The sequence below is a fragment of the Rhipicephalus microplus genome, chromosome 3 (genome assembly GCF_043290135.1).
Source record: "Rhipicephalus microplus isolate Deutch F79 chromosome 3, USDA_Rmic, whole genome shotgun sequence".
Classification (NCBI taxonomy): Eukaryota; Metazoa; Arthropoda; class Arachnida; order Ixodida; family Ixodidae; genus Rhipicephalus; species Rhipicephalus microplus.
This window is the reverse complement of record NC_134702.1, coordinates 266,327,612-266,353,087: the sequence shown is the minus strand read 5'-3', so window position 1 is coordinate 266,353,087 and position 25,476 is coordinate 266,327,612. Positions and strand designations below refer to the sequence as shown.

The window sequence follows — 25,476 nt, the reverse complement described above, 5'->3', positions numbered from 1 at the left end:
CGAATGTTCTAGTGTTATCGCTGGCGATGGCGTAGGTTCCAGAATAATCTGTACAGTTCGCAGAGTGGGCGTGATCTTATCGAAATGATCTACTAAAGTTCAGAAACTTCTCGAAAACTGCAGGCGCAGTTTGCGCTGAGAATTGTGTAGTATTTTGGGGCGATAACGCAACTTGAGAAATAGAACGTGGCATTGCCCCCCTCTGAAAAAGGCATCGTCCCAATGCTTTAACTGAGATGAAGGTACAACAATAATGCAAGAAAGTACAACGAATAAATTGCGGTACAATAATAATACAAAAAAACACTGTTTCAGTTTGTTAACGCGCATGAAACGGCTTGAGGCGCACTACATGGACGACTTCAAGTCGCAATCGGCGTCGTTGAGAGTTCGTGATGCCGTCGGGGACAACCTCGTAATCATGTGGGCCGAGTACGGTCGGAAGTACCACCCTGTACGGTCGGAAGTACCGTCGTAGAAACTTTTCACTTAGTCCACGTCGGTGTCCACACCCAAACACGTTCACCGGGCTGGTATTCCACAAAGCGTCGTCGAAGATTGTAACGGCGGCTGTCGGTCGTCTGTTGATTCTTGATACGGAGACGCGCGAGTTGTCGGGCTTCTTCGGCACGTTGAAGGTACTCACTCACATCGAGGTTTTCTTCGTCGGTGACGTTGGATAACATGGCATCGAGCGTCGTTGCCGGGCTCCTTTCGTAGACCAATCTGTATGGAGATATCTGCGTCACCGCCGTGTTGTATGCGAAGGTCACATACGAAAGAATGGCGTCCCACGTCTTGTGTTCGACATCGACTTACATTGCCAGCATGTCGGCGATCGTCTTGTTAAGCCGCTCGGTGAGGCCGTTGGTCTGTGGGTGGTATGCTGTCGTCCGGCGGTGGTTTCTCTGGCTATATGCCAAGATCGCTTGAGTTAAGTCGGCAGTAAATGCCGTTCCTCTGTCGGTGATAAGGACCTCCGGGGCGTCGTGGCGTAAAACGATATTTTCGACGAAGAACTTAGCTACCTCGGATGCACTGCCTTTGGGAAGGGCTTTTGTCTCGGCATAGCGGGTGAGGTAGTCGGTAGCTACCTTGTTCCACTTGTTTCCGAAAGCCGACGTCGGGAACGGCCCCAGTAGGTCCCTACGAATCTGCTGGAAAGGTCGGCAAGGTGGTTCAATTGGCTACAGAAGTCCCGCTAGCCTTTTTGGTGGTGTCTTGCGTCGCTGACAGTCCCGGCGTGTCCTCACATAACAAGTGACGTCGGTGGTAAGGCGTGGCCAATAGTACCTTCTTGTATCCTCGCGAGCGTGCGAGAAACACCGAGGTGCCCTGCCGTCGGATCGTCGTGCAGGGCCTGCAGGAGTTCTGGTCGCAGAGCTGAAGACACCACAAGGAGGTACTTAGCTCGAAGCAATGAAAAGTTTTTCTTTTGTAGAAGACCGTTTTGCAGGAAGAACGACGCAAGTGCGCGCTTGAATACCTTTGGGACTTCGGCGGTCCTGCCTTTGAGGCATTCTGTTAGCGCCTTAAGTTCCGGGTCGGCACGCTGTCCTTCAGCAAAGTCGTCGGTAGTTATCATCCCTAGAAGTAGTCGTCATCCGGTTCGTCGGGTGGGGGTTGGTCGACAGGCGCACGAGAGAGACAGTCAGCGTCGGAATGTTACTTGCCGGACTTGTAAATGACGGTAATGTCATATTCTAAAAGTCTCAGGCTCCATCGTGCGAGGCGACCTGAAGGGTCCTTCAAGGTGGCTAGCCAACACAAGGTGTGGTGGTCGTTCACAACTTTGAAGGGCCTGCCGTAGAGGTAGGGGCGAAATTTTGACGTAGCCCAGATGATGGCGAGGCACTCCTTTTCTGTGGTGGAATAATTGGCTTCTGCCTTGGATAGCGATTGGCTGGCGTAACTAATAACCCTCTCAAGTCCGTCAGCCCTCTGCACAAGAACGGCGCCAAGACCTACGCTGCTTGTGTCAGTGTGTATTTCTGTCTCAGCGAATTCGTCGAAATGAGTAAGTAACGGAGGCGTCTGGAGGCGATGTTTAAGCTCCTGGAAAGCGTGTTCCTGCGGCGTTTCCCACATGAACTCCACGCCTGCCTTGGTAAGGTGAGTGAGAGGTGAGTGAGTTTTTCACGAACCGCCTATAATAGGCGCACAGGCCCAGAAATCTGCGCACCACCTTCTTGTCAGTGGGCGGCGGGAAGTCGGCGATGGCGGCTGTTTTTCGTGGATCGGGACGAACTCCAGACTTGCTAATAACGTGCCCCAGAAACAAGAGCTCCTCGTACGCAAATCTGCACATTTCTGGCTTCAGTGTGAGTCCAGACGTCTTGATGCCGTGAAGTACAGCTTCAAGGTGCCGAAGATGCTCGTCGAAACTCGAAGAAAATACGACGACGTCGTCCAAGTACACAAGGCAAGTCTGCCACTTCAATCCTGTCAGTACTGTATCCATAACGCGTTGAAAAGTTGCAGGCGCTGAGCAAAGACCGAAGGGCATCATCTTAAACTCGAAGAGGCCGTCCGGTGTTATAAACGCCGTCTTCTCTCGGTCTCTTTCGTCGACTTCGATTTGCCAATAGCCAGTCTTGAGATCCATTGACGAAAAGTACTTGGCGTTATGGAGCCGATCAAGTGCGTCGTCTATTCGTGGGAGAGGTTACACGTCCTTTCTTGTGATTTTGTTCAGGCGGCGATAATCAACGCAGAAACGTAGGGTCCCATCCTTTTTCTTCACTAACACCACGGGGGATGCCCATGGACTCTTGGACGGCTGGATAATGTCATCCCGCAGCATTTCATCAACTTGTCTCTTCATGTCCTCACGTTCTCGCGTCGAAACCCTATGCGGACTCTGACGGAGTGGTCTGGAATTTTCTTCGGTTATGATGCGATGTTTCGTAATTGGGGCCTGCGAATTTTCGATGACGACGAAAACAAATCTTCGTATTGCAGGAGCAGTGCCTTGAGCTGTTCTTGCTTATGGTTCGGAAGTCTGGGATTGACGTCGAAAGCTATGGGAGGGGCTTGGTTCCTCTGAGCAGGTTCCGCAGAATCGGCGAGGGCGAAAGCACTGGTGGCTTCGACAATTTCTTCGATGTATGCGACTGTTGTCCCTTTGTTCACCTGTTTGTACTCATTGCTGAAATTCGTGAGCATAACCACTGCTTAGCCTCCCCGATGCTCTGCAATTCCACTTGCGACGCAAATATTTCGGGTGACCAACAGATGCTAACTGCCTTCAACGACGCCTTCCAAGTCAGGTGATTTAGGAGCGCCGACTGAAATAATGACACTTGAGCGAGGCGGAATGGTGACTTGTTCTTCCAGTACATTCAAGGCATGGTTTCTTGGCGGCGTGTGCGGCGGTAGTGCTTCTTCTGTGGATAATGTTATCAACTGTGTTCTTAGGTTGATGACAGCGCCATGGAGGCATAAGAAGTCCATGCCAAGGATGACATCTCTCGAGCAGCGCTGTAGGACTACGAAGTCTGCAGGATAAATACGACCGTTAATGGTGACTCTCGCTGTAAAGATTCCTGCAGGCGTTTCGAGATGACCTCGGCTGTGCGGATTTCAGGGCCTTCCCAAGCTGTCCTAACTTTAACTTCGCGGCGAACGAGCCACTGATGACGGAATAGTGAGCTCCAGTATCGACGAGAGTGGTCACACTGTGGCCGTCGATACGAACGTCGAGGTCGCTAGTTCGCCGTCTCGCATTACAGTTAGGGCGTGGCGTCAGGTTACGGCTGCGTCGGCTTGTTCCGCTGCTTCCATGTTGCGTAGTCAGGCCACCTTGTGTAAGTGAGCTTTCGCCGTCAGGGCTTTGCCTGGTTGGCGTTGTGTTCGGAAAGCTCCATCGCGGCATCGGCGTCGGAGGAGGATCTTTGGTAGTTCGTCGCACAGCAACCGCACCTCCATCGGTTGCTGCCCTTCGTTTCCCGGATACGGGCTAAGAGACCAGCCCCGCGTTGGGCCAGAGTACTGCCGGGGTTGCGGTGACATGCGGTGGCTGGGCGACGGCGAACGGGAAGGACTTCGTGGTGTGCATTGAGTTCCTGTCAGGTAGTCGACGATGTCACGTGGCCGTTCTCCTGGCTGCGGACGCGGTGCATTGACGGCGAAGCCACGCAGGCCCATCTGTCCGTACTGGCAACGGCGGTATATGTGCTCGGCCTCGCCTTAGTGGTAGCAGAGCGGGCGGTTGTCCGGTGAACGCCAAACATCCGTTTTCTTTGGCGCACTGCGCTGGCCTGCTGGCGAACAGTAAGATGTCGATTGTGGTGGTGGCGACGGAAGTGCGACGGGGCTGTCTTTCGGCGTGGACGGGGAGGAGCGTTGTGGCGCACTGCACCAGCGTAGCTCATAGTTTCTGGCTCGGGCAGCGGTATTTGGGGAATTCGAAGCGATTGCCGAACTTCTTCTCGCACAATGTCGGCGATCGAATCCACTTGAGGCTGCGCTGAAGGCAACAGCTTGCGCAGCTCTTGCTGCACGATCGCTCGGATCGTTTCGCGCAGGTCTTCAGAATCATTGGCTTGAGCAGCAGCGCATTCTGGATTCAGGCGATGATTATACTGTCTGGTGCGCGTGTCCAGGGTTTTTTCGATAGTGGTCGCTTCGGATACAAATTCTTGGACGGTGTTCGGTGGATTCCTCATTAGTCTCGCGAAGAGTTTCTGTTTGACCCCTCGCATGAGGAAACGAACTTTCTTCTCCTCAGGCATGTCTGGGTCAGCGTGACGGAATAGACGGGTCATCTCCTCTGTGAAAATTGCAACCTTTTCATTTGGTAGCTGAACCCGGGTCTCTAGTAGAGCAGCGGCCCTCTCTTTACGAGCGACGCTGTCGAACGTTTGCAGGAATGCGCCGCAGAAGACATCCCACGTTCGGAGCGTGGACTCCCGATTGTCGAGCCAGGTCCTTGCGGTGTCTTCCAGGTAGAAGTACACACGACGGAGCTTTTCTTCGTTGTCCCAGTGGTTGAGGGCGGCCACACGGTCGTATGTTTCTAGCCAGGTTTCCGGGTCTTCAAACGATGACCCATGGAACGTTAGTGGTTCCTGGGTTGATGAATGACGATCGCGGGCTGGGACGCTGCGGTTGTCATTGTCGCTGCAGTCGAGGTCATGGCCTTGGTCTTCCGCGCCTTGTCTTGTAGAAGCTTGTACTCCGGTGGGAGACCTTGCTGTCGGTGGCTTGTTCGCTGCTCTTGGTTGGCGTCGGTGTTTTCTCCACGACGTGGGCTGAGTTCACGGCTTGACGGGGGCGTCCGATGTATAAATGAAGCAGCACCTCCACCAGATGTCACGGGGTCGTGATGTGGCCAAAGACGGGATACCTTATGTTGGGATTTAACAGTTTATTTGTGTGAACCTGTGCCCGGCAAACGGAAAGTCCGGTTACAGTAGCTGTCTTGCACAGATAGCAGTGAACGGAGCGTCGGCCGTCGATCAACTACTCACAAGCGGCAAAGTGCGTCGGCATTGATACTCTTGCCATCGAATGTTCTAGCGTTATCGCTGGCGGTGGCGTAGGTTCCAGAATAATCTGTACAGTTCGCAGAGTGGGCGTGATCTTATCGAAATGATCTACTAAAGTCCGGAAGCTTCTCGAAAACTGCAGGCGCGGTTTGTGCTGAGAATTGTGTAGTGTTTTGGGGGCGATAACAAAACTCGAGAAATAGAACGTGGCAATATTTAAAACATAGTCTGTTATGTTTTCACACAAAAACACGACGTCTAACAATGACTTCGACGAACCTGTAACCCTCGTTGGTTCATGCACAATTTGTTCCAGGCCATGACAGAATTTAATTTCGAAAAGTTTTTCGCAGCTAATTGTTTCAGGCTCACCCGGCAAAACATTTTGCCAATCAATGTGAGGCAAGTTAGTCTCCGGCCATTAACAACCTCGTGCTCCTGTTAACATGGTCACACAAAAAGTCACTTAACAAATTGAGAAACTGAGGCTCACACGCAGGCGGTCTGTATACTGAGCCAATAATGTATACTCTATTGTTGACGGTAATCTTACACCCTACAGTTTCGCGAACATCACATTGTATCAAGCAAGTTGGGATGGAACTTTTAACAATGATAGCAGGACCGCCACCTCGTGAATCTCTGTCCTACCTGAAAAGCTTGTACCCTGGAGGAACAATGCAATCACTGCTTATTTCATCGCGTAGCAATGTTTCTGTTAGCAATACAACATGGGGACTATGTGCCAATAAAAGATATTCTAATTCTGTAACTTTATTTACGATGCTACGAGCATTTTGGACAAGAATTCGTAGCTATGATTGGGATTGATTTTTTCAACTACCAGCAGAGCTGTCTGAGTCAAAGGATTCATGTCGGCCATGCGCATTCGATACTGGCGTCGCTTGAACTCTGCTATCGTTCTTGTCACTCCGGTATTGAAAAAGGCAGGGTTCATTTTTTTTATCATCCCAGACAAACACGCCCGTTTATCTTCAGTTTATCATGCACCATTGAAACCCTCGCTCCCTTAGCTCGGTCTGGCGCTGAACTTTCCCATAGTTTCTTTCTTAGTTCGACTGTTTCTTTTGAGTAACCGTTACTGATACTGAAAGAAGTACCCTTTAGTTTCTTGCAAGTACGCATTACCTTTTCTTTCTCACGGTAATCCATGAATGTCATAATTACTGGTCTGGCTTTGCCTTGTCTTTGTTTACCTAATCGATGAATTCTATCTACCGATTTAACGTCTACCCCTAGCGTGCTTCTGAAATTGTTATCAACAACGGCATCACGCAAATTTGCCTCGTCCTCATTTCTGGCCTCGGGAACCCCAAAAACAAGTAGATTATTTCTTCGGCTTCTATTTTCATAATCCACTAGTCGTTCTGCTTGTTGCTGATCTATATTTTCTAACCTTTCGATTTTCTTTTGCATGTCCTGCATGATATTAAGATAGCTGTTCATTCTTTCTGACTTTTCATTAAGTTCAGCAACTTATTTTATAATCGTGTTTATCTTCTCATCAGATTCTTTCTGGTTATCTAAAATTAGTTGCAATAATTCAGCAGTCTTGGGACCCGGATTTTCTTCTACATTCCCCGAAGTTAACAAAAGTAGTAATGACAACCAACACTCCACCGCAATGGACCAACATCGCCGAGGGCAGGACACAACAATCAAGAATCTATTGTCACTTTTGCAACAAGTTGCACAAGGCTGTACACCAACCTGCAAAGGTAGCAGCAGTGGTTTAGCTGTCCTGCCCGCTTGGCATGTGCCGTGCCCTCTGATGTAGCCGTCGTTGTGTCCGTTCTTAAGTATGCCTGCGATCGCTGACGTCACCGTTGTTGTCCAAAGATTGTCCGATACAATGTCCGATGTCTTGTTTCCGTAGTCATGCAGCAGGAGTGGAAACTGCCCGCGCATGTTGCTTGACGAAATCACGGCGAAGATCCAAGTCAGTGCCTGCAAAGGTAGCAGCAGCGGTTTAGCCATCCTGCCCGCTTGGCATGTGCCGTGCCCTCTGATGTAGCCGTCATTGTGTCCGTTCTTAAGTACACCTGCGATCGCTGACGTCACCGTTGTCGACCAAAGATTGTGCGATACGATGTCCGATGTCTTGTTTCCGTAGTCATGCAGCAGGAGTGGAAACTGCCCGGGCACGTTGCTTGACGAAATCACGGCGATGATCCAAGTCAGTGCCTGCAAAGGTAGCAGCAGCGGTTTAGCCATCCTGCCCGCTTGGCATGTACCGTGCCCTCTGAGACCTCTGATATCAAATGAGTAAGCCCATCTCTATCGCCTAGAAAGTGCATAAGGTAACATCTCCCGCGTGGTAGAACTGCCATCAAATGCTCAAATAGAAAGTAAACCACCCGTCTTGAATGAGCATGAAACAACGCTGAGATGGGGTGGAGTTCGCTCGAGTAGCAATAATGAACTTGCATTTTAAGGACGGTCGTGATCGCTGGGGCGCTTGCTATCTTGACGAGTATCAGTGCTGTTTCAACGCGAAGGGACTGTGTCAAAAGAGTACTTCTCCATAGAGCGGCCGTATTTGCTCACAGCAGCGTTTTGTAAGAGCTCCGCAGTACCGGACTCAAAAAAGTTTGCTGCCAGCCTTACTTCTTATAACATTACATTTGTTCACTATCGCGTTCTTTGTGTTGCATTTAATGCACCGTCGTGTTGCCAGAACTAATCGGGTAATCGCGAAAGCCTGCGAAACTCGCAGCATGGCGCTAGACGGAAGCGCGTGACAAGTTGACCTCCGAAGATCCGTCGTCACCGTGGTTTTGAAGAGTTTCCATCAGCGCCTAATCTGACATTCCCTTGGTAGTTAAGACACGGTTGTTCGAAGTTAATAAAGAAAAAGTCATGGTTTCGTCGCAAGGACGAAGCAATAAATGCGTTCGCAATAACTTGGAGTGTAATGCTGAGATTGGCAAGCATATCGAAACGTGCAGCGCGCTGCTCAGGCACAAAGGACGGACGAAAACAACACAGGACCAGAGCGAACTAACAACGTTTACCACTCGACACTTAACGTGCTGTTTAAACAAAAACGAGGCACGAAATGTAATCACAGGTACAGATATCAGTGCGAACTAGCAATTGTCCCAGTTGTTACTTCGGGGTGTTTAATAAGCGCACTCTTTTCGCAAATGGCGCCTGTCCAGTGAGCGAAGTGATCTTCGTGCGCCTGGCAACTAAACGCAATCGTTCTGGTCAAAGTCGAAGGTGCGCGACTCTCTATATACCGAAAGATAAGAGTGTGCTCACAAGCGTCTGCCTCCCCCCCCCCATTCGTGGGGCAAAGCACACGCGGGAGATAAGCACGCCTCGGTGCATCGTGACAAGCTGGGCGCCGGACGCGGGTGGCTATTTGCTTTCTAAATGCGAAGCATTTCTTAGCGAACTTCGGTGACTTAGAGCGTTTCTATCTTTCTATCTAGCCGCTTACAACTTTTCGCTCTCCTGGTCGTTTTGATAATGTTATCGATACCAAACTTGCTATGACATTACTTGAGTAAATGACGAACATAAGTCACTAGTCATAATATGAAAATCATGACATGTATGTCATCATCATGATTTACATTTCATGGTCTCGCTGCTCTTGTGGTGGCTTTGTTCGCATGACATGTTGCAAAAATAGTATGGTATGGCATGACTGCATGGTGAATACAAGTGACAGACCCTAACATGAAAACCATGACATGCGTGTCATGTAACAACATGACTACATGCCACGCTCATGATGCGCTCGCGGCTGTTTCGCTAGCTTTGCATATACCAAATTTGGTATTACAGGACGTGAATGGATGATGAAGGTATATGTGACTGATGCAAACATGATAATCATGAGATGCGTGTCATGTAAAAACATGACTACATGCGGCACTCATGTTACGCTCGCAGTCCTTTCACCAGCTTTACATATACCAACCAAATTTGGTATTACGGGACATGAATGGATGACGAATGTATATGTGACTGGTGCAAACATGATAGGTAATCATGAGATGCATGTCATATAAAAACATGACTACATGCCGCGCTCTTGATGTGCTCTCGGCCGTTTCGCCAGCTTCACATATACCAAATTTGGTATTACGGGGTGTGAATGGATGACGAAGGTATATGTGACTGATGCAGACATGGTAATCATGAGATGCGTATCATGCAATAATATGGCTACATGCTACGCTCATGATGCACTCTCGGCCGTTTCGCTAGCTTCACATGTATCAAATTCGGTATTACGTGATGGGGACGACATAGGTAAATGACACGTCCAAACATGATAATGATATGCGCATCATGTGAAAACACAACTACACGCAATCCTCATGATGCGCTCGGGTCTGTTACGCTGGCGTCATATATGGCAAATTTGGTATTACGTCATGTGACTGGATGATGAAGGTATGTGACTGGTGTAAACATAATTATCATGAGGTGACTGTCATGTGAGAACATGACTACATGCCACACTCAAGGCACCAATACACTTCAACGAGACACGATGCGCGTGCGCACGTTTAGTCGTGTCACGTGCGCGCCGCGCTGCGGTGCTTTTACGCATGGTCGTTTGAGCGCGCCCGGCCTCCCTCCATCACAAAGAGATGTAGCCGCAGTGCTGTCTAGGTAGTGGGTGCAGAAAGCAGCATGTTCAATTTCGCGCTGGTTGCCGTCAAGCCACGCCGACAGGCGCTGGCCGCATCGGTCACGCCTGGCGTCGAGTCAGAGTATTGAGTGCTCGCGTTATGCTCGCGTAGCGTCGCTGCGCCGAGCGTGCGCGTGCGTCAACGTTACGTTGGAGTATATTGAGCTCTTCGTGATGCGCTCACGGCCGTTTCGCTAGCTCCACATATACCAAGTTTGGTATCACGTGACTTGAATAGACGTCGTAGGTAAATCAGACATGATAATTATGGCATGCATGTCGTGTAAAGCATGACTACATGCTACGCTCATAGCGTGCTTGCGGCCGTTTCACTAGTATTACATATACATAGTGTTCATGTGCTGTCACTTCGGCTGTTGTCGCCCTCTCCCGCCATGCCCGGGTACCTACGGCAGTGTGGATGCTGCAGCGCGGTCTGTTGGGGGCTCGTCATCTGTTGCTGTGTACGATGTTGGAAGGGAAGCATTGTGGTTTTTTGTTGTCGTACTTCAACGAGCTCATCGGATCAAGAAGGCTTCGTTTGTTCACTCGATACAAGACCAGAAAATCAAGATGTACAACACGTATACCAGCCACCGCCTACACCGGCTGCCCGCCACGACCTACGAGGGCCCGGTATCCCGCTTTCACTACAAACACTACAAATTGCATGGCGCAAGAACAAGTGAAAGCCCAAAGTCTCCCGAGCCCCAATTTTAAGAGTGGATGAGCGAAGTGTTGCAGCTCCCTTCGAAAACGTGTTGTGCAGAGCTAGGCAAGCTTACAAGAGATCTAATATTAATATATTGCTGCGGCCCACGCCACCAATGTAGCAGCGCCACCTCCCCTCCAAGTATTTTAAACAGTGCTGTTGTTGAGCCTCTTTGATTGAAGTTTGTGGAAACAGCGGAGGAAAATATTATGCGAGGCCGATAGAGACTTTGCGTGGTGTGTGCCGCGGTAATGCCGGCCATCACTTTTTTTTCGCGTATGCTTTGATATCTTTTTCACCTTGTATTTTACTTTTTTTGTATGCTAATGCACAGTGGAGTCCCTGAAAATGATGGAGAGCGTGTTAGAGAATTAATTGACCAATTTTTCAAAATCCTGACCCCCCCCCCCCCCCCAACTTGAACTGACCGGCTATACTTTAAAGTGAGGTAATATTGTTTCGCATCCATTTTCACAGTTTGTTTCAATACAATACCTCAATTTTTCGCGATCGCCATCACGATTTTAACCGCCTCCCTGACACGCTAATTGTGCACGCAGTGGTTGCGGACAAGTTTGTATGTACAATATCTTGGTAAGCTACCTCTGTTTGCAGGTAAGTGCTTGGTTATGGCACTTACCCGGAATGAAGTTGCACCTGAAGACACAAACAATCACCGAGTTTCTTCAAGTATTTTTTTTGTTAATCCGCGCAAGCCAAACACGTTGGTACTTTTCGGAAAATCGCAATGTGCGTTCTCAATTTTAGGTAATAATTTTCGGCGAAGAAACACCCCGAAGCTCTCCTTCCTCTTCGCGGGCCAACTAAAGCAACTTGCCTCACTAGCAGACCTCAAACTTGCATCGTGAGCCAAAACTAAATGGGCGCAAGCATGAGGAGACAACACGGCAGCGGTAGGCGACTGAGTCGGTAGGTACCCGGGCATGTCGGTGGTGCATTTCGGAAGTGACGAAGGGGCGCTGCATGACGCACGTGCACACTATGTATAGCAAATTTGGTATTACGGGACATGAATAAACGACGAAGGTGAATGACACGTCCAAACATGATAATCATGACATGGAAATCATGTACCTCCGCCTCGTAACGTAGAGTTGATTTTAAAGTGATATATCAACCTTTTTCATTCATGCTTCGCATATCATCGATTCGCACTGTACGTGGGATTTGCCAATTTTTTTCTTGCTCCGAAAATGGCAGAATTGTGTCAAGGCAAGTGCGTGGCCCACGGATGTAGAGAAGATAAAGTGGGCTAACGCCAGTCGTCTCTTGTAGCACAGTGTTGTAGGCATAGGTCATAAACGGTAAAACTGCGTCCCAGTTTTAACTGTGAAGCGTTTCTTAGCGAACTTCGGCGACTTTGCGCGTATCTGTCTGTCTGTCATCTATCTATCTATCTATCTATCTATCTATCTATCATTTAGCTCTCCTGGCGGTTTTTATGATGGTATCGATACCAAACTTGGTATGACATAACATGACTGAAGAAAATATTTGACTAGTCATAACATGAAAATCATGGCATGTATTTTATGAATGTCATGATTTACATTTTGTGGTCCTATGATTTACATTTCGTCGTCTTGCAGCTCTTGCGGAGGTTAACTTCGACGACGAAGGTTAACTTCGTTATATCGAGGAATTCATTATATGGAGGTTCGTTATAAGCAGGTTTAACTGTAATATAATTCTCAACAGTCTTACGAGAGGCATTTCATAAGAAATAACATAACACTAGTACAAGAATGAAATACAAAAGTGGTAAAAGAAGGTGAAAAACAACATATAAACGTGGACAATGTAAGCAGTGATTTATAAAATGAGTAGCACAAAGAGTCCGTTTGTGATGTCGACATTCAGAGCAGTATTGAACAAATGGCTTAGTACTGTGTGCCTAGGCCATTATGATGCTATACGAATCCCTTCTCTGCAGTGCCTTGATGCCGAGGAAGAAGAGAGGAGACCGGATAGTCCAGCAGAAAACTCCAGCAGCTGCAACAGCGATCCAGGTATTTCACTTGTCCTGCTTTATGCTACGCATTACACACAGGTACAAGTATCTAGGGCTTTTGTTTATGGACAATCCTGGAGCAAGCATATTCAAACAATGTGTAATAAATCGTTACAAAAGCTGGGTTATCTTCTGTGCACCCTCCAAGTAGGCCCTCAAGAAACTAAACTGCTTGTATACAAAGCACTGATTCATCCAGTACTTAAGCGTGCAACTGTAGTTTGGAACCCATTTCATTAAGACTATAGTACAAACAAGATTGAGTCGTTTGAAATAAAACATCTTCATTTGGCTCTCTTTATATTTTTTTATTAGTTGGAGAGTGTATGCACTCTTTAACTAATGAAAGCTTAAATTTTCTGCTCGGCTTAACTCCCGATGCTGCATTCGTTCTTAAATCAGTCCTTTCAGTACGCTCAACCTTTCTGTACTCATAGCTTGCATAATCTTGACCTTTTATCACTCAAATTATGAACTGATTTGTCAAAAATAGCAACTTTCCTTCTACAATTGAACATTTATCACTCAAATATGAACTGATTTGTCAAAAATAGCTACTTTCCTTCTACAACTGAACGTTGGAATGTATTGCCTGGGCTTCTTGACGCTTTATTGAAGACCGATTTTTTAATCTGTGGTGTGTGATAGTACCACCACTCTCATCATAGCCTGTGATGGGCTGCAGTATGTAAATATAATGTATATATATTAATTTTGGATATATTATGCCCCTGTATTGACGTTCTATTTGATGGGTTATTTTTAGGTTTTCTTGTGATTGCAACTATATCGACACTCAGCGAATTCTCACCATCACCGTGGCCGCCATGTTTCATATGTACCATACTTTTCTATGTGTATCATGCACTTTATTCCCAATACTTTTGCTGGTGCATCTTATATGTGCAAAAAGCCATGCAATTCGGTGAGACAACTATGTCTATATTTCGTTCATCAAAATGATAAATTGAGAGTGAAAGCATTTTAAAAAGATGTCTAATTTTGTTGAAACAATGGAGTGGGCGGGATCTTAGATGTCAGCTATTTGCTGTTGAAGCACTGCAGCGGCCACGGAGACTACAGCTGCAATAAATGCCACTATCTTAACTATTGTATTATTGGAATTGTTTGTTCATAAACATATTAAACCTACCGAACAGCAGCAGTAAATAAGAAAAGGCAGCACAACGTTTCAGTGTGATGTAGGAGTCGCGATACTAGTTACAGAAATGAAGTACCCTTTCATTATCATCGTCATCAGTTTCCGTGTGATTCATCGCTTTAGTCCTGCAGCAGTCACAGGTTCTAGCTGCCATTTATGTTTTATGTGTGCCCGTGTAGGTGTGAAATGCATGGCATGATTGTTTATGCGTTCTCAGCAAGCCCAGTAATGTAATAAACACAATGCTTATGACATGCTACGCTAGCAAAAATTCCCAATAGAAAACTAAAGCCTATTTGGGCTGTGGACACCTACTGGTCTTTTGGTTCATTGGTCATATTGGTCATATTGGTCTATTGAAACTGTATTTGGCTTTTGGTTCTCTAACAGCCTAGTGGGACTATATTGGTGTATTGGTTCTGTGACAGCCAATTGTAACTGTATTAGTGTCATCACCATCATCATCAGCCTGACTATGTCCACTGCAGGACAAAGGCCTCTCCCATGTTCCGCCATTCAACTCAGTCCTGTGCTTGCTGCTGCCACTTTATATCCGCAAACTTCCTAATCTCATCTGCCCACCTAACTTTCTGTCTCCCCCTAACATGCTTGCCTTCTTTGAGAATCCAGTCAGTTATCTTTAATGAACAGCAGTTATCCTGCCTATACGCTATGTGCCCGGCCAATGTCCATTTCTTCTACTTGATTAAGACTATGATATTGTTACGTAAAAATGACACGAGGCGTGTCTATTTAAAATCTATATTCAAACTAATGCGTATGGCTTCAACTAAGATGGAAGACAGCACGCACAACCGACAGACCACTTCCTTGTTGTCGTCTTCTCACCGCTGATACGTCAGCTACGTAGCATTACCCCCCCGGCAGTAAAAGCGTCGTCTTGGTGCACATTAACTACGGTTTTCAGTAGGCAGGTGGTAAGGTTTTAGCCTGCTGACGTGCACAACATCACTGGGTGTGGTTGCAGGCAAGCTTGTGGTCTCAGATGCAGGAATGATCTCATAGGTGACGTCGGTTACCTGGCGGATGATACGGTAAGGACCCATGTAGCGAGACAACAACTTCTCTGATAAGCCAACTCGACGAACTGGGCACCACAGGAGAACAAGAGAACCGGGTGAGAAGTGAACATGTGAACATCAGCATGCCGGCTGTCGTAGATGGCTTTCTGGGTGGCTTGCGAAGCCGAAAGTCTAGAGCGGGCGATCTGACATGCGTTGTCAGCACGATCAATAGCGTCGCGTGCATATTCGGTTGACGGCGTTGTAGTGGTTGAAAGTAGGGTGTCGAGTGGTAACTTCGAATCACGGCCATAAAGCAAATAAAAGGGTGAATAACCAGTAGTGTCGTGGCGCGAAGAATTGTACGCGAAGGTCACGTGAGGTAGCACCAGGTCTCAGTCATGGTGGTCGGAGGACACATACATCGCGAGCATGTCCGTTAAGGTCCGATTTAGCCGTTCGGTAAGGCTATTTGCCTGGGGATGGTAGGAAGTAGTCAGCATGTGGTGCGTCGAGGAAGAGCGCAGAAGATCGTCGATCACACGGGACAAAAATGCGCGGCCGCGATCCGTGAGTAATTGGCGAGGATGCGCCATGGTGTAGGATGACGTCGTGGAGCAAAAAGTCTGCAACGTCAGTAGCGGTGCTGGTGGGGAGCGCTCGAGTGATGGCATACCTAGTCGCGTAGTCTATAGCAACGGCGACCCACTTGTTGCCCGATTTCGACTCGGGGAAAAGGGCCCAGAAGATCTATACCAACACGGAAGAAAGGTTCAGTTGGGATGGAGATTGGTTGAAGAAGTCCAGCCGGGGGCGCAGTAGGTCGCTTCCTACGTTGGCATTTATCGCAGGAGGACACGTAACGGCGAACGGACCGGGCGAGACCGCTCCAAAAGAAGCGGTGACGCACGCGGTCGTACGTCCGAAATACACCCAGATGACCAGCAGTTTGTTCGTCGTGAAGCTCGTGCAGCACAGTTGAACGCAAATTTTTCGGCACAACAAGAAGGAGCTCAGGGCCATCTGGCTGGAGGCTACGACGGTACAGCGTGCCATTCAGGAGGACGTACATGCGAAGTGACGTGTCGTTTGGAGCAGATTCGAGACTGTCAATAAGTTGTCGCAGAGAAGCATTGCGACGTTGTTCATCACCAATGTGAAGAAACTGGGACATTGACATGACGCTGAGGCTAGGCTCGATGTCTGGTTCGTCGGGCTGATCAACAGGGTAGCGGGATAAGCAATCGGCATCCAGATGGAGACGTCCAGACTTATAAGCAACTGAGTAGGAATACTCCTGTAGACGTAGTGCCCAACGACCAAGTCGTCCAGTGGGGTCCTTCAGAGAAGAAAACCAACACAGCGCGTGATGATCTGTGATGACACGGGAAGGGCGGCCATACAAATAAGGACGGAATTTCGAAACCGCCCAAACAAGAGCGAGACATTCCCATTCTGTTATAGAATAATTGCGGTCAGACTTAGAAAGCAGACGGCTTGCGTACGTGATTACACAGTTGTTGCCCCGCTGAATTTGGGCCAAAACTGCACCGATTTCGGGACCACTCGCGTCTGTTCGCACTTCTGTAGGAGCATCGGGGTCGAAATGTGCAAGAATAGGAGGTGTCGTTAGAGCGGTGATTAGCTTAGAGAAGGCGTCAGCTTGAGGAGGGCCCCAAGAAAATGGGACGTCTTGTTTGAGAAGGTTGGTGAGTGGCCGTGCGAGTGCCGCAAAGTTTTTCACAAACCGGCAAAAGTAGGAGCAGAGGCCCACAAAACTGCGAACATCATGGACAGAGCGTGGGACTGGGAAGTTTGTTACAGCGCGTACTTTCGCCAGGTCTGGCCGTACATCGGCAGCGTCAACAAGGTGACCCAATACGGTAATCTGACGAAGACCGAAGTGGCACTTGGAGGAATTGAGCCGCAGGCCGGCCCGTCGAAATATGGATAGAATGGTCGAAAGGCGTTCAAGGTGGGTTGCAAAGGTAGGTGAGAAAATGATCACGTCGTCCAGGTAACACAAACATGTCGACCATATAAATCCTTGTAGGAGCATGTCCATCATTCTCTCGAAGGTTGCTGGAGCGTTGCAGAGCCCGAATGGCATGACCTTGAATTGGTAAAGACCATCAGTGGTAACGAAGGTGGTCTTTTCTCGGTCCATGTCATCTACAGCAATTTGCTAGTAGCCAGATCGGAGGTCGAGAGATGAAAAGAAGGTGGCGCCATGGAGGCAATCAAGGGCATCGTCAATGCGTGGTAGAGGGTACGTGTCTTTTTTGGTGATTTTGTTGAGGTGGCGATAGTCAACGCAGAAACGCCATGAGCCGTCTTTCTCTTTTACTAATACCACAGGAGATGCCCAAGGGCTCGTTGATGGTTCGATTACATTTTTCATAAGCATTTTGGCCACTTCTTTCTGAATCACTTCTCGCTCGGACGCTGACACGCGGTACGGCCGACGGTGAATGGGCGCAGAGTCACCAGTGTTGATTCGGTGAGTGACAATTTTAGTCTCGCCCAAGGGACGATCGTCGGTGTCGAAAATGTCACTGTATGAGGCCAAAACTCGGCAGAGAGCGTCGGCGTGGTGAGGCGACAGCTCCTATCCAATCATGTTTCGAAAAATACCATCGTCTGAGCTGAGTGATCCTGTCACTGCGCTTCGATCAAGAGCAGATACAGCGACAATACTGACATCGTCCTCTGTTATGGCAGTTAGCTGGGCTAGAGACATCTGGCAGGGCAACACTTGAGGGGTGAAATCTAAGTTAAGGAGCGGAAGTAACACACAGTTATCCGCTATGGTCACGATGGTATAGGGCACAGTTACACTGCGCGTCAGCTGAACGTCAGTAATTGGCGTTAACGATATAATCACCGTCAGGAACGGGAGGGGTCGATGACAAAGACACGTACGTGAGGCACGAGGTGGCAGGCGAACGAAAGTGGTTGGGTTCAAGCGGCTGGTGGGCTTTGCAGAGTAGTCGGCAAAGATTGGTAGATCAAGGCTGAGGGTACCAGACGAACAATCAAACAAGGCCGAATGTGCCGAGAGGAAATCAAGGCCAAGTATGAGGTCATGAGGGCAGTAGGTTAGCACACGGCAAAAAGGACCACGGCATGATGACCGGCAATGCTGACACGAGCAATGCACATTCCGATTACTGGTACAGTACCTCCATCGGCAACACGTATTGCCTGCGTCGTAGATGGCGTCATAATCTTTTGTAAGCGGTAGCGTAGAGAAGCGCTCATAATAGACAGGTGCGCAGTTGTGTCAATGAGGGTGGTCACAGAAACATGGTCGACTTGTACTTCAAGCAGGCTACAGTGCGTGGGAAGCATCAGTAGAGGATTTTTGGCCGTCATTGGTATTGCAGCTTCACCTCTATAAGCTGCAATATCTAGTTTTACTGCTGCGGTCGTCCAGAGAAGCTCAGCGAGGAAAAGCGCCGAGGTGGCGGAGAGCGGGATTGGCGAGGTAGCGGCGACGGGGAGCGAGAGCTGCGGCGACCGGACGAAGGGGCGTCAGGGTAGCGGCGACCGAGCAAAGGGGCGTCAGTGGAAGGCTCGTAAGATGACGACGAATAGAAATTGGAGGGTGCGGCGACTGAACGTCGAGGGGTCGTCGGATGCATGAGCGCCGAGGTAGAGAAAGTGTGACGTGGTTGGTTTGACCAACGGCGGCAGCAATAGCGAGAAACGTGCCCAGGCTGGTGGCAGGAAAAACAAATAGGCCGGTTGTCGGGCGTTCGCCATTCCGAAGGCTTACGGAAGGGCATTGTTGGAGGTAAACGGCGAGCGTGTCCTCGGGAGTAGGACGGGACTTCAGGGCGAGTCAAGAGACATGCTGATGGAAGGCCGAGGTTTGCAAACTCCTGCCTCACCACAGCTTGTATTAATGCCAATGACGGCTGTTGTTGGTCACAGGCGAGCGTTGCGAAAATGGGTGGCTTAAGAGGAGCCGGACAGGCGGCTTCGATTTTCCGACGAACAATGCGTGTGACGTTGTCATACGTGGGGGACTGGCGGGCGGCTTCACACGATGAGGTTGCGGCCGTGTTGGGCAGCCGGGTGAATCGCTGAGTAATACGGTGGCTCTTGGCTTCTTCAAACCGCCGGCACTCGTTAATGATGGCATCGACGGTGGCAACGTTGTTGTAAACCAGAAGATTAAATGCGTCGTCTGCTATGCCTTTCAGCACATGGGCCACTTTCTCAGACTCACTCATGTGCTCGTCAATCTGGCGGCATAGGGCGATGACGTCGTGAATGTACGCAACTTACGACTCCGCCGACGTCTGTGCACGAGCCGCCGCTTGATTCCGCGCTGCGATCTGCCGCCCAACGGCACCGCCAAAAAGGTCGTGGATCTTTTCTTTAAAGGAGTCCCAGCTCGTAATCTCATGGTGGGCCATCGAGGTAAAAAAGCACATTGGCAAGCATAAGAGTCAGGTCCCACCTATAGCTTGCGCTGACCCGTTCGTACCGGTCAATCCATTTGTCGACGTCAACACCATCCTGACCGGAAAATACACCGGGATCACGAGCAGGAGGTAGAACGACGTATGTAGAAGTCACGGTAGGGGCAGGCGGCGAAGACTATGGTTGTTCAACCTGTGACATGGTTGGACCTATGATGATGCGGCCGTTGCGGAGCTTCGTGATGAAGACGGGGAAGTACCCAGCACGTCCACCACAAAGATGTTACGTAAAAATGACACGAGGCGTGTCTATTTAAAATCTATATTGTCACGTTACTCTCGACAAACTTGATAAAAATGGGCTCGTTTAGTCGACTACTCAAGCAGCGGCTCAGAGAGATCGTCTTTGTCTTCTTTCACTCTTCGATCTCACCCAAGCAAAACATGTGGCAATAGTCCCCCCCTCTGAAAGCATCGACTCGATGCTCGTAAATAAAAAAAAATGAAGGTATACACACGCAGATATAGAGAACCAAAAGAGGGAGAGTGCCACTACTCGCAGCGCAAATGAGGAAGTTTCGCGAACGCTTCCGCCAAGCGCAAAAAAAAAGGCATAAAAACACAGGAGAACACAAACAGCAGCAGCAACGCAATGTCACGCACGGCATGTCGTAGCACGTGAAACCACAAGGGCTACTGTGTGAATTAAGGCTTCAGCCGAACGACATGCACGGTTTCGGGCCGAAGCTGTCGACGAGAAGACACTGCGCCGTCCGGAAATACCTCGTAGGTAAGATGTGTGATTCGTCTAAGAACCTTGTACGGTCCAAAATAACGGCTTAGGAGTTTTTCGGATAAGCCTGGTCGCCGGACAGAGATCCACACCCACACTCGGTCCCCAGGGTGGTAGGTGACATTTCAATGGCGGAGGTTGTAACGTCGTGCGTCTGCATCTTGTTGGTGACTGGTGTTTATGCGAGCTAGCTGACGAGCTTCTTCGGCGTATTGAGTGTATTGCTCAGCATCTTGAGCAAGTTCATTGCTTTGGTCGCACGGAACCATAGCATCGAGCATGGTTCGCACGTTGCGTACGTAAACAAGTCGGAAAGGCGGAAATCGCATTGTTTCTTGCGTTGCCGTATTATAAGAAAACGTGATGTATGGAAGAATCTCGTCCCAGGTTTTATGTTGTACGTCCACGTACATTACAGCATGTCCGCTATGGTCTTGTTAAGCCTCTCTGTTAGTCCATTGGATTGCGGATGATAAGCCGTTGTTTTTCGATGACTTGTGCAGCTCGGTTTAAAAATGTCCTCCATCATTCGTGCTGTAAACGACGTCCCTCTGTCCATAATCACGCATGACGGGGCACCATGCCGTAGGACGATTTGGTGCACGAAGAACTGCGCGACTTCAGAGGCCGTGCCACGGGGTAACGCTTTTGTTTCAGCATAACGCGTAAGATAATCTGTCGCAACTATAATCCATTTGTTCCCAGAGGACGACAAAGGGAAGGGCCCGAGAAGGTCCATTCCCACGAGGTCAAACGGTGTCCGTGGTGGTGCGATCGGCTGGAGCAGGCCCGCGGGTCTCACAGGCGGAGTCTTGCGGCGCTGGCACTCACGGCAGCCTTTCACATATCGATGTACACTAGTTGATAGTCGTGGCCAGTAATACTGTTGGCATACCCGGGCGAGAGTTCGCGAATAGCCCAAATGTCCTGACGTGGGCTCGTCGTGGCACGCAAGGAGTGAAAGAAGACAAAGACGATCTCTCTGAGCCGCTGCTTGAGTAGTCGACTAAACGAGCCCATTTTCATCAAGTTTGTCAAGAGTAACATGACAAGACTGGTGGAGTTGCTGGGTACAACGTCTCGCAATCCACCCGATGTCCAAGACCCCGTCCAGCAGCCGTAACACAAGCCCTGCACCCGTGGACACTCCTGTTCATAGAGTAAGCCGCCGCCAATGAGGCCTACCGCCTGAGACACCAACCACTGACGCAGCGACTATGACTTCGACACAAGATCCCATGCAAGCTCCGACACCTTCCACGCCGATCTACTGCACCGTCCAGAACCCGCTCATGCCTAGCCCCTTTCACGGAGAGCAGCATGAAGATGTTGACGACTGGCTGAGTGAGTTCGAACGTGTCGCAGCGATCAATTACTGGGATGATGCCGCGAAGCTCCGGAATGTGTACACTTGCCTAAAAGACGGTGCCAAGACGTGGTTTTTGAACAGGGATGATGTTCTGACATCTTGGCGCGAGTTCCAGCATCGCCTCTTGGAGACCTACAGGAGTCCCGACCGCCGCGAACGGGCGGAGCGTTCACTACAATCACGCATCCAGATGCCCAACAAGACCGTCTCGATGTACGTCGAGGACATGACATGGCTTTTCAAGCGAGCGGATCCTGCTATGGCAGAAGAAAAAAAGTTGCGCCACCTCATGCGTGGTGTGAAGGAACAACTTTTTGCTGATTTGGTGCATAGTCCCCCCAAAAGTGTTGCTGAGTTCCTTACTGAAGCGGCTCAGAGAGATCGTCTTTGTCTTCTTTCACTCTTCGATCTCACCCAAGCAAACCATGTGGCAATATTCAAACTGATGCGTATGGCGTCGACTAATATGGAAGACAGCACGCACAACCGACAGAACACTTCCTCGTTGTCGTCTTCTGACCGCTGATACGTCAGCTACGTAGCAATATCTTTAACCCCGGTTTATTCCCTGATGCACTCTGCTCTCCTTTGTCTCTTAAGTTTACACCTATAATTTTCTTTCCATTGCTAGCTGCATTGTCCTCAACTTAAGCTGAACCCTTTTTGTATGCCTCCAGGCTTCTGCTCCGTATGTAAGTACCGGCAAGATGCAGCTGTTATATACCTTCTTCTTGAGGGATAGTGGCAATCTACCAGTCATGATTTGAGAGTGCTTGCCGAATGTGCTCCACCTCATTCTTATTCTTCTAGTTACTTCAGTCACGTGGTTCGGCTCCGCGGTTGTTACCTGTCCTAAGCAGACGTAGTCTTTTACAACTTCAAATGCACTATTACCTATTTCGAAGCACTGTTCTCTTCCCAGGTTGTTGTACATTACTTTCGTTTTCTTCATATTAAATTTAAGACCTACCTTTGTGCTCTCCTTGTCCAATTCAGTAATCAGGAGTTGCAATTGGCCCCCTGAGTTACTCAGCAATGCAATCTCATCGGCAAAGCGTAGGCTACTTAGGTACCCTCCATTAACTGTTATCCCTAACTCTTCCCATTCTAGGCCTCTGAAAACCTCGTGTAAGCACGTGGTAAATAGCATTGGGGAGATTGTATCTTCCTGCCTTACACCCTTCTTGATCGGTATTTTGTCACTTTCTTTATGGAGCACTATGATAACAGTTGCTCCTCTGTAGACTTCTTTCATTCAGGATGTTTATATATGCTTTGTAGATGTACGACTGCTGATATTCCTACAGAATCAAATGCCTTCTCGTAATCTATGAAGGCTATGTATAGTGGTTGGCTGTATTCTGAGCATTTCTCTATTACACGATTGATAGTATGAATGTGGTAGATTGTTGAGTAGTATGTTCGAAATCCTGCTTGTTCCTTTGGTTGATTCAATTATAATGTTTTCTTAATTCTCTAATCTTTGTAAATAGCTTGTACAGAGCAAGCTGATCAGCCTGTAACTCTTCATGCCCTTGTCATCTCCTTTCTGATGTATTACGCTGATGTTAGTATTCTTCCAAGATTTTGTACACTCCCCACCAGAAGACGCTTCGTAAACTGTGTGGCTAGTTTTACTAATACAATCTGTCCTCCGTCTTTCAGCAGATCTGATGTTACCCAATCTATACCAGCAGCTTTGCCTCTTTACATTTCCTTCAAGGTTTTTCTGACTTCTGTTGTTACTGGTGGCATGTCATCTGGGGTACTGCTAGTTCTTGCAATATGGTCGTGGTTGTCCCGGCTACTGTACAGATCTCTGTAAAACTCTTCTGATGTTTTAACTATCCTATCCATATTGGTAGTTACTTTGACTTCCTTGTCCCTTAGTGCATACATCTGGTTTTAGTCTATCCCAAGTTTCCTCTTCACCGCTTTGACGCTTCCTCCGTTCTTTAGAGCCTGTTAAATTCTCTCCATGTTAACCTTCTTACATCGGATACCTTACGCTTATTATTCCATTTCAAAAGCTCTCCCAGTTCTATTTTGTCTGTTCTGTTCAAGGCTTTCATGCTTTGAAGCTTCTTAATGAAGTTCTTCATCTCCTGCGACAGCTTTCCAGTGTCCTGTCTAACTACCGTGCCTCCAGCTTCCACTGCACACACCGTAATGATACTAGTCAGATTCTCATTCATTGCATCAACGCTACACTTATTTCCTCGATAAGAGCTGAGTACCTGTTCTGAGGCGAGACTTTCAATTTCTGTACTTTCTCTCTCAGTGCTAGCTCATTGATTGGCTTCTTGCGTATCAGTTTCTGTCGTTCCTTTCTCAAGTCTAGGCGAATTCGAGACCGTACTATTCTATGGTCACTGCATCGTACCTTGCCATCCACTTCCACATCCTGCACGATGCTTGGGTGTGCACTCATTATAAAGTCTATTTCGTTCTTATTTTCGCCATTAGGGCTCCTTCATGTCCACTTGCGGTTTTCTCGTTTTCGGTAGAAGGTATTCAAAATCCGTAAATAATTGCTTTCTGCGAATTCTACTAATAGCTCCCCTCTGGTACTTCTAGTGCTGATGCCATAATCTCCTACTGCCAGGTCCCTGGCCTGCTTCTTCCCTACCTTTGCATTGAAGTCGCCCATCAGTAGAGTATACTGTGTTTTTACCTTATTCGTTGCCAATTCCACGTCTTCATAGAAGCTTTCAACTGAAGCGTCATCATGGCTGGATGTAGGCTTGTAAGCCTGTACCACCTTCATCTTGTATCTCTTATTAAGTTTAATTACGATTCCTACCACCCTTTCATTAATGCTATAGTATTCCTTTATGTTACCAGCTATGTTTCTGTGAATTAGGAGCCCCACTCCCAGTTCTCTTCTGTCATCCAAATAACTACCAATAGTACTTGAGTACTGCTGTTCCATGGTAGCACTTTTCGTGGCTTCGTGGCACCAGGGTGGCCAATCTATCTCTGGTTAGTGTGGGCGGTACCGGTGGTGGTCACCGATATGGGTGTATTGGTTTTGTAATGGCTCATGCATTAGCTTTGTATTTGGCTACTTACTATCCACTAGTATATTAGAAATAATGAGAACTGACAAACAATTATGCCAAGGAAAGTATAGCGAATGTTGTTAGAAGTAATTGTAATGTAAATGTGAAGAAATAAAAGTGGACGAAGAGGTGACTTGTCGTTAGCAGAGGCTGAACCTGCGACCTTCGAATAATGCACCCCATGCTCTACCAATTGATCTACTAACAGAGCATGGAATGCGTTATTTGAAGGTTGCAGGTGTGGTCCCTCCCCACAGCAAGTTATCTTTTCTTGCACTTTATGGCCACTATATGGCATCGCTGTGGAGGTGCCAATCACAGTGGATGAATGAGGCATATGATCAAGTATATTCTCATAAGCAAGACCACAAGTTGTTCTTCTGGCCTTTCATGATGTTGGCAATCGCCCCGCCGCGGTGGTCTAGTGGCTAAGGTACTCGGCTGCTGACCCACAGGTCGCGGGTTCAAATCCCGGCTGCGGCGGCTGCATTTCCGATCGAGGCGGAAATGTCGTAGGCCCGTGTGCTCAGATTTGGGTGCACGTTAAAGAACCCCAGGTGGTCAAAATTTCCGGAGCCCTCCACTACGGGGTCTCTCATAATCATATGGTGGTTTGGGGACGTTAAACCCCACAAATCAATCAATGATGTCAGCAATCTTTAAGGCGACTATTTTGTCAAAGCAACTATGTCTTGTGTCGATTTCTCCTGCTTCCACATTAGCACTGAGAGAA

At 48.4% G+C, this 25,476-nt stretch overlaps 1 protein-coding gene across 2 annotated transcripts in view; it reads left to right on the top strand.

Annotated features, from left to right (window-relative positions):
• Nucleotides 1-25,476, top strand: part of Ns3 (nucleostemin 3) — a 262,076-nt gene that overhangs the window by 142,792 nt on the left and 93,808 nt on the right. For both annotated transcript variants that reach the window (XM_037419646.2, XM_037419639.2), the window contains exon 8: nucleotides 12,828-12,903. In XM_037419646.2, coding sequence (XP_037275543.2) covers nucleotides 12,828-12,903 — 76 coding nt within the window. The remainder of the gene's footprint in view (nucleotides 1-12,827; nucleotides 12,904-25,476) is intronic.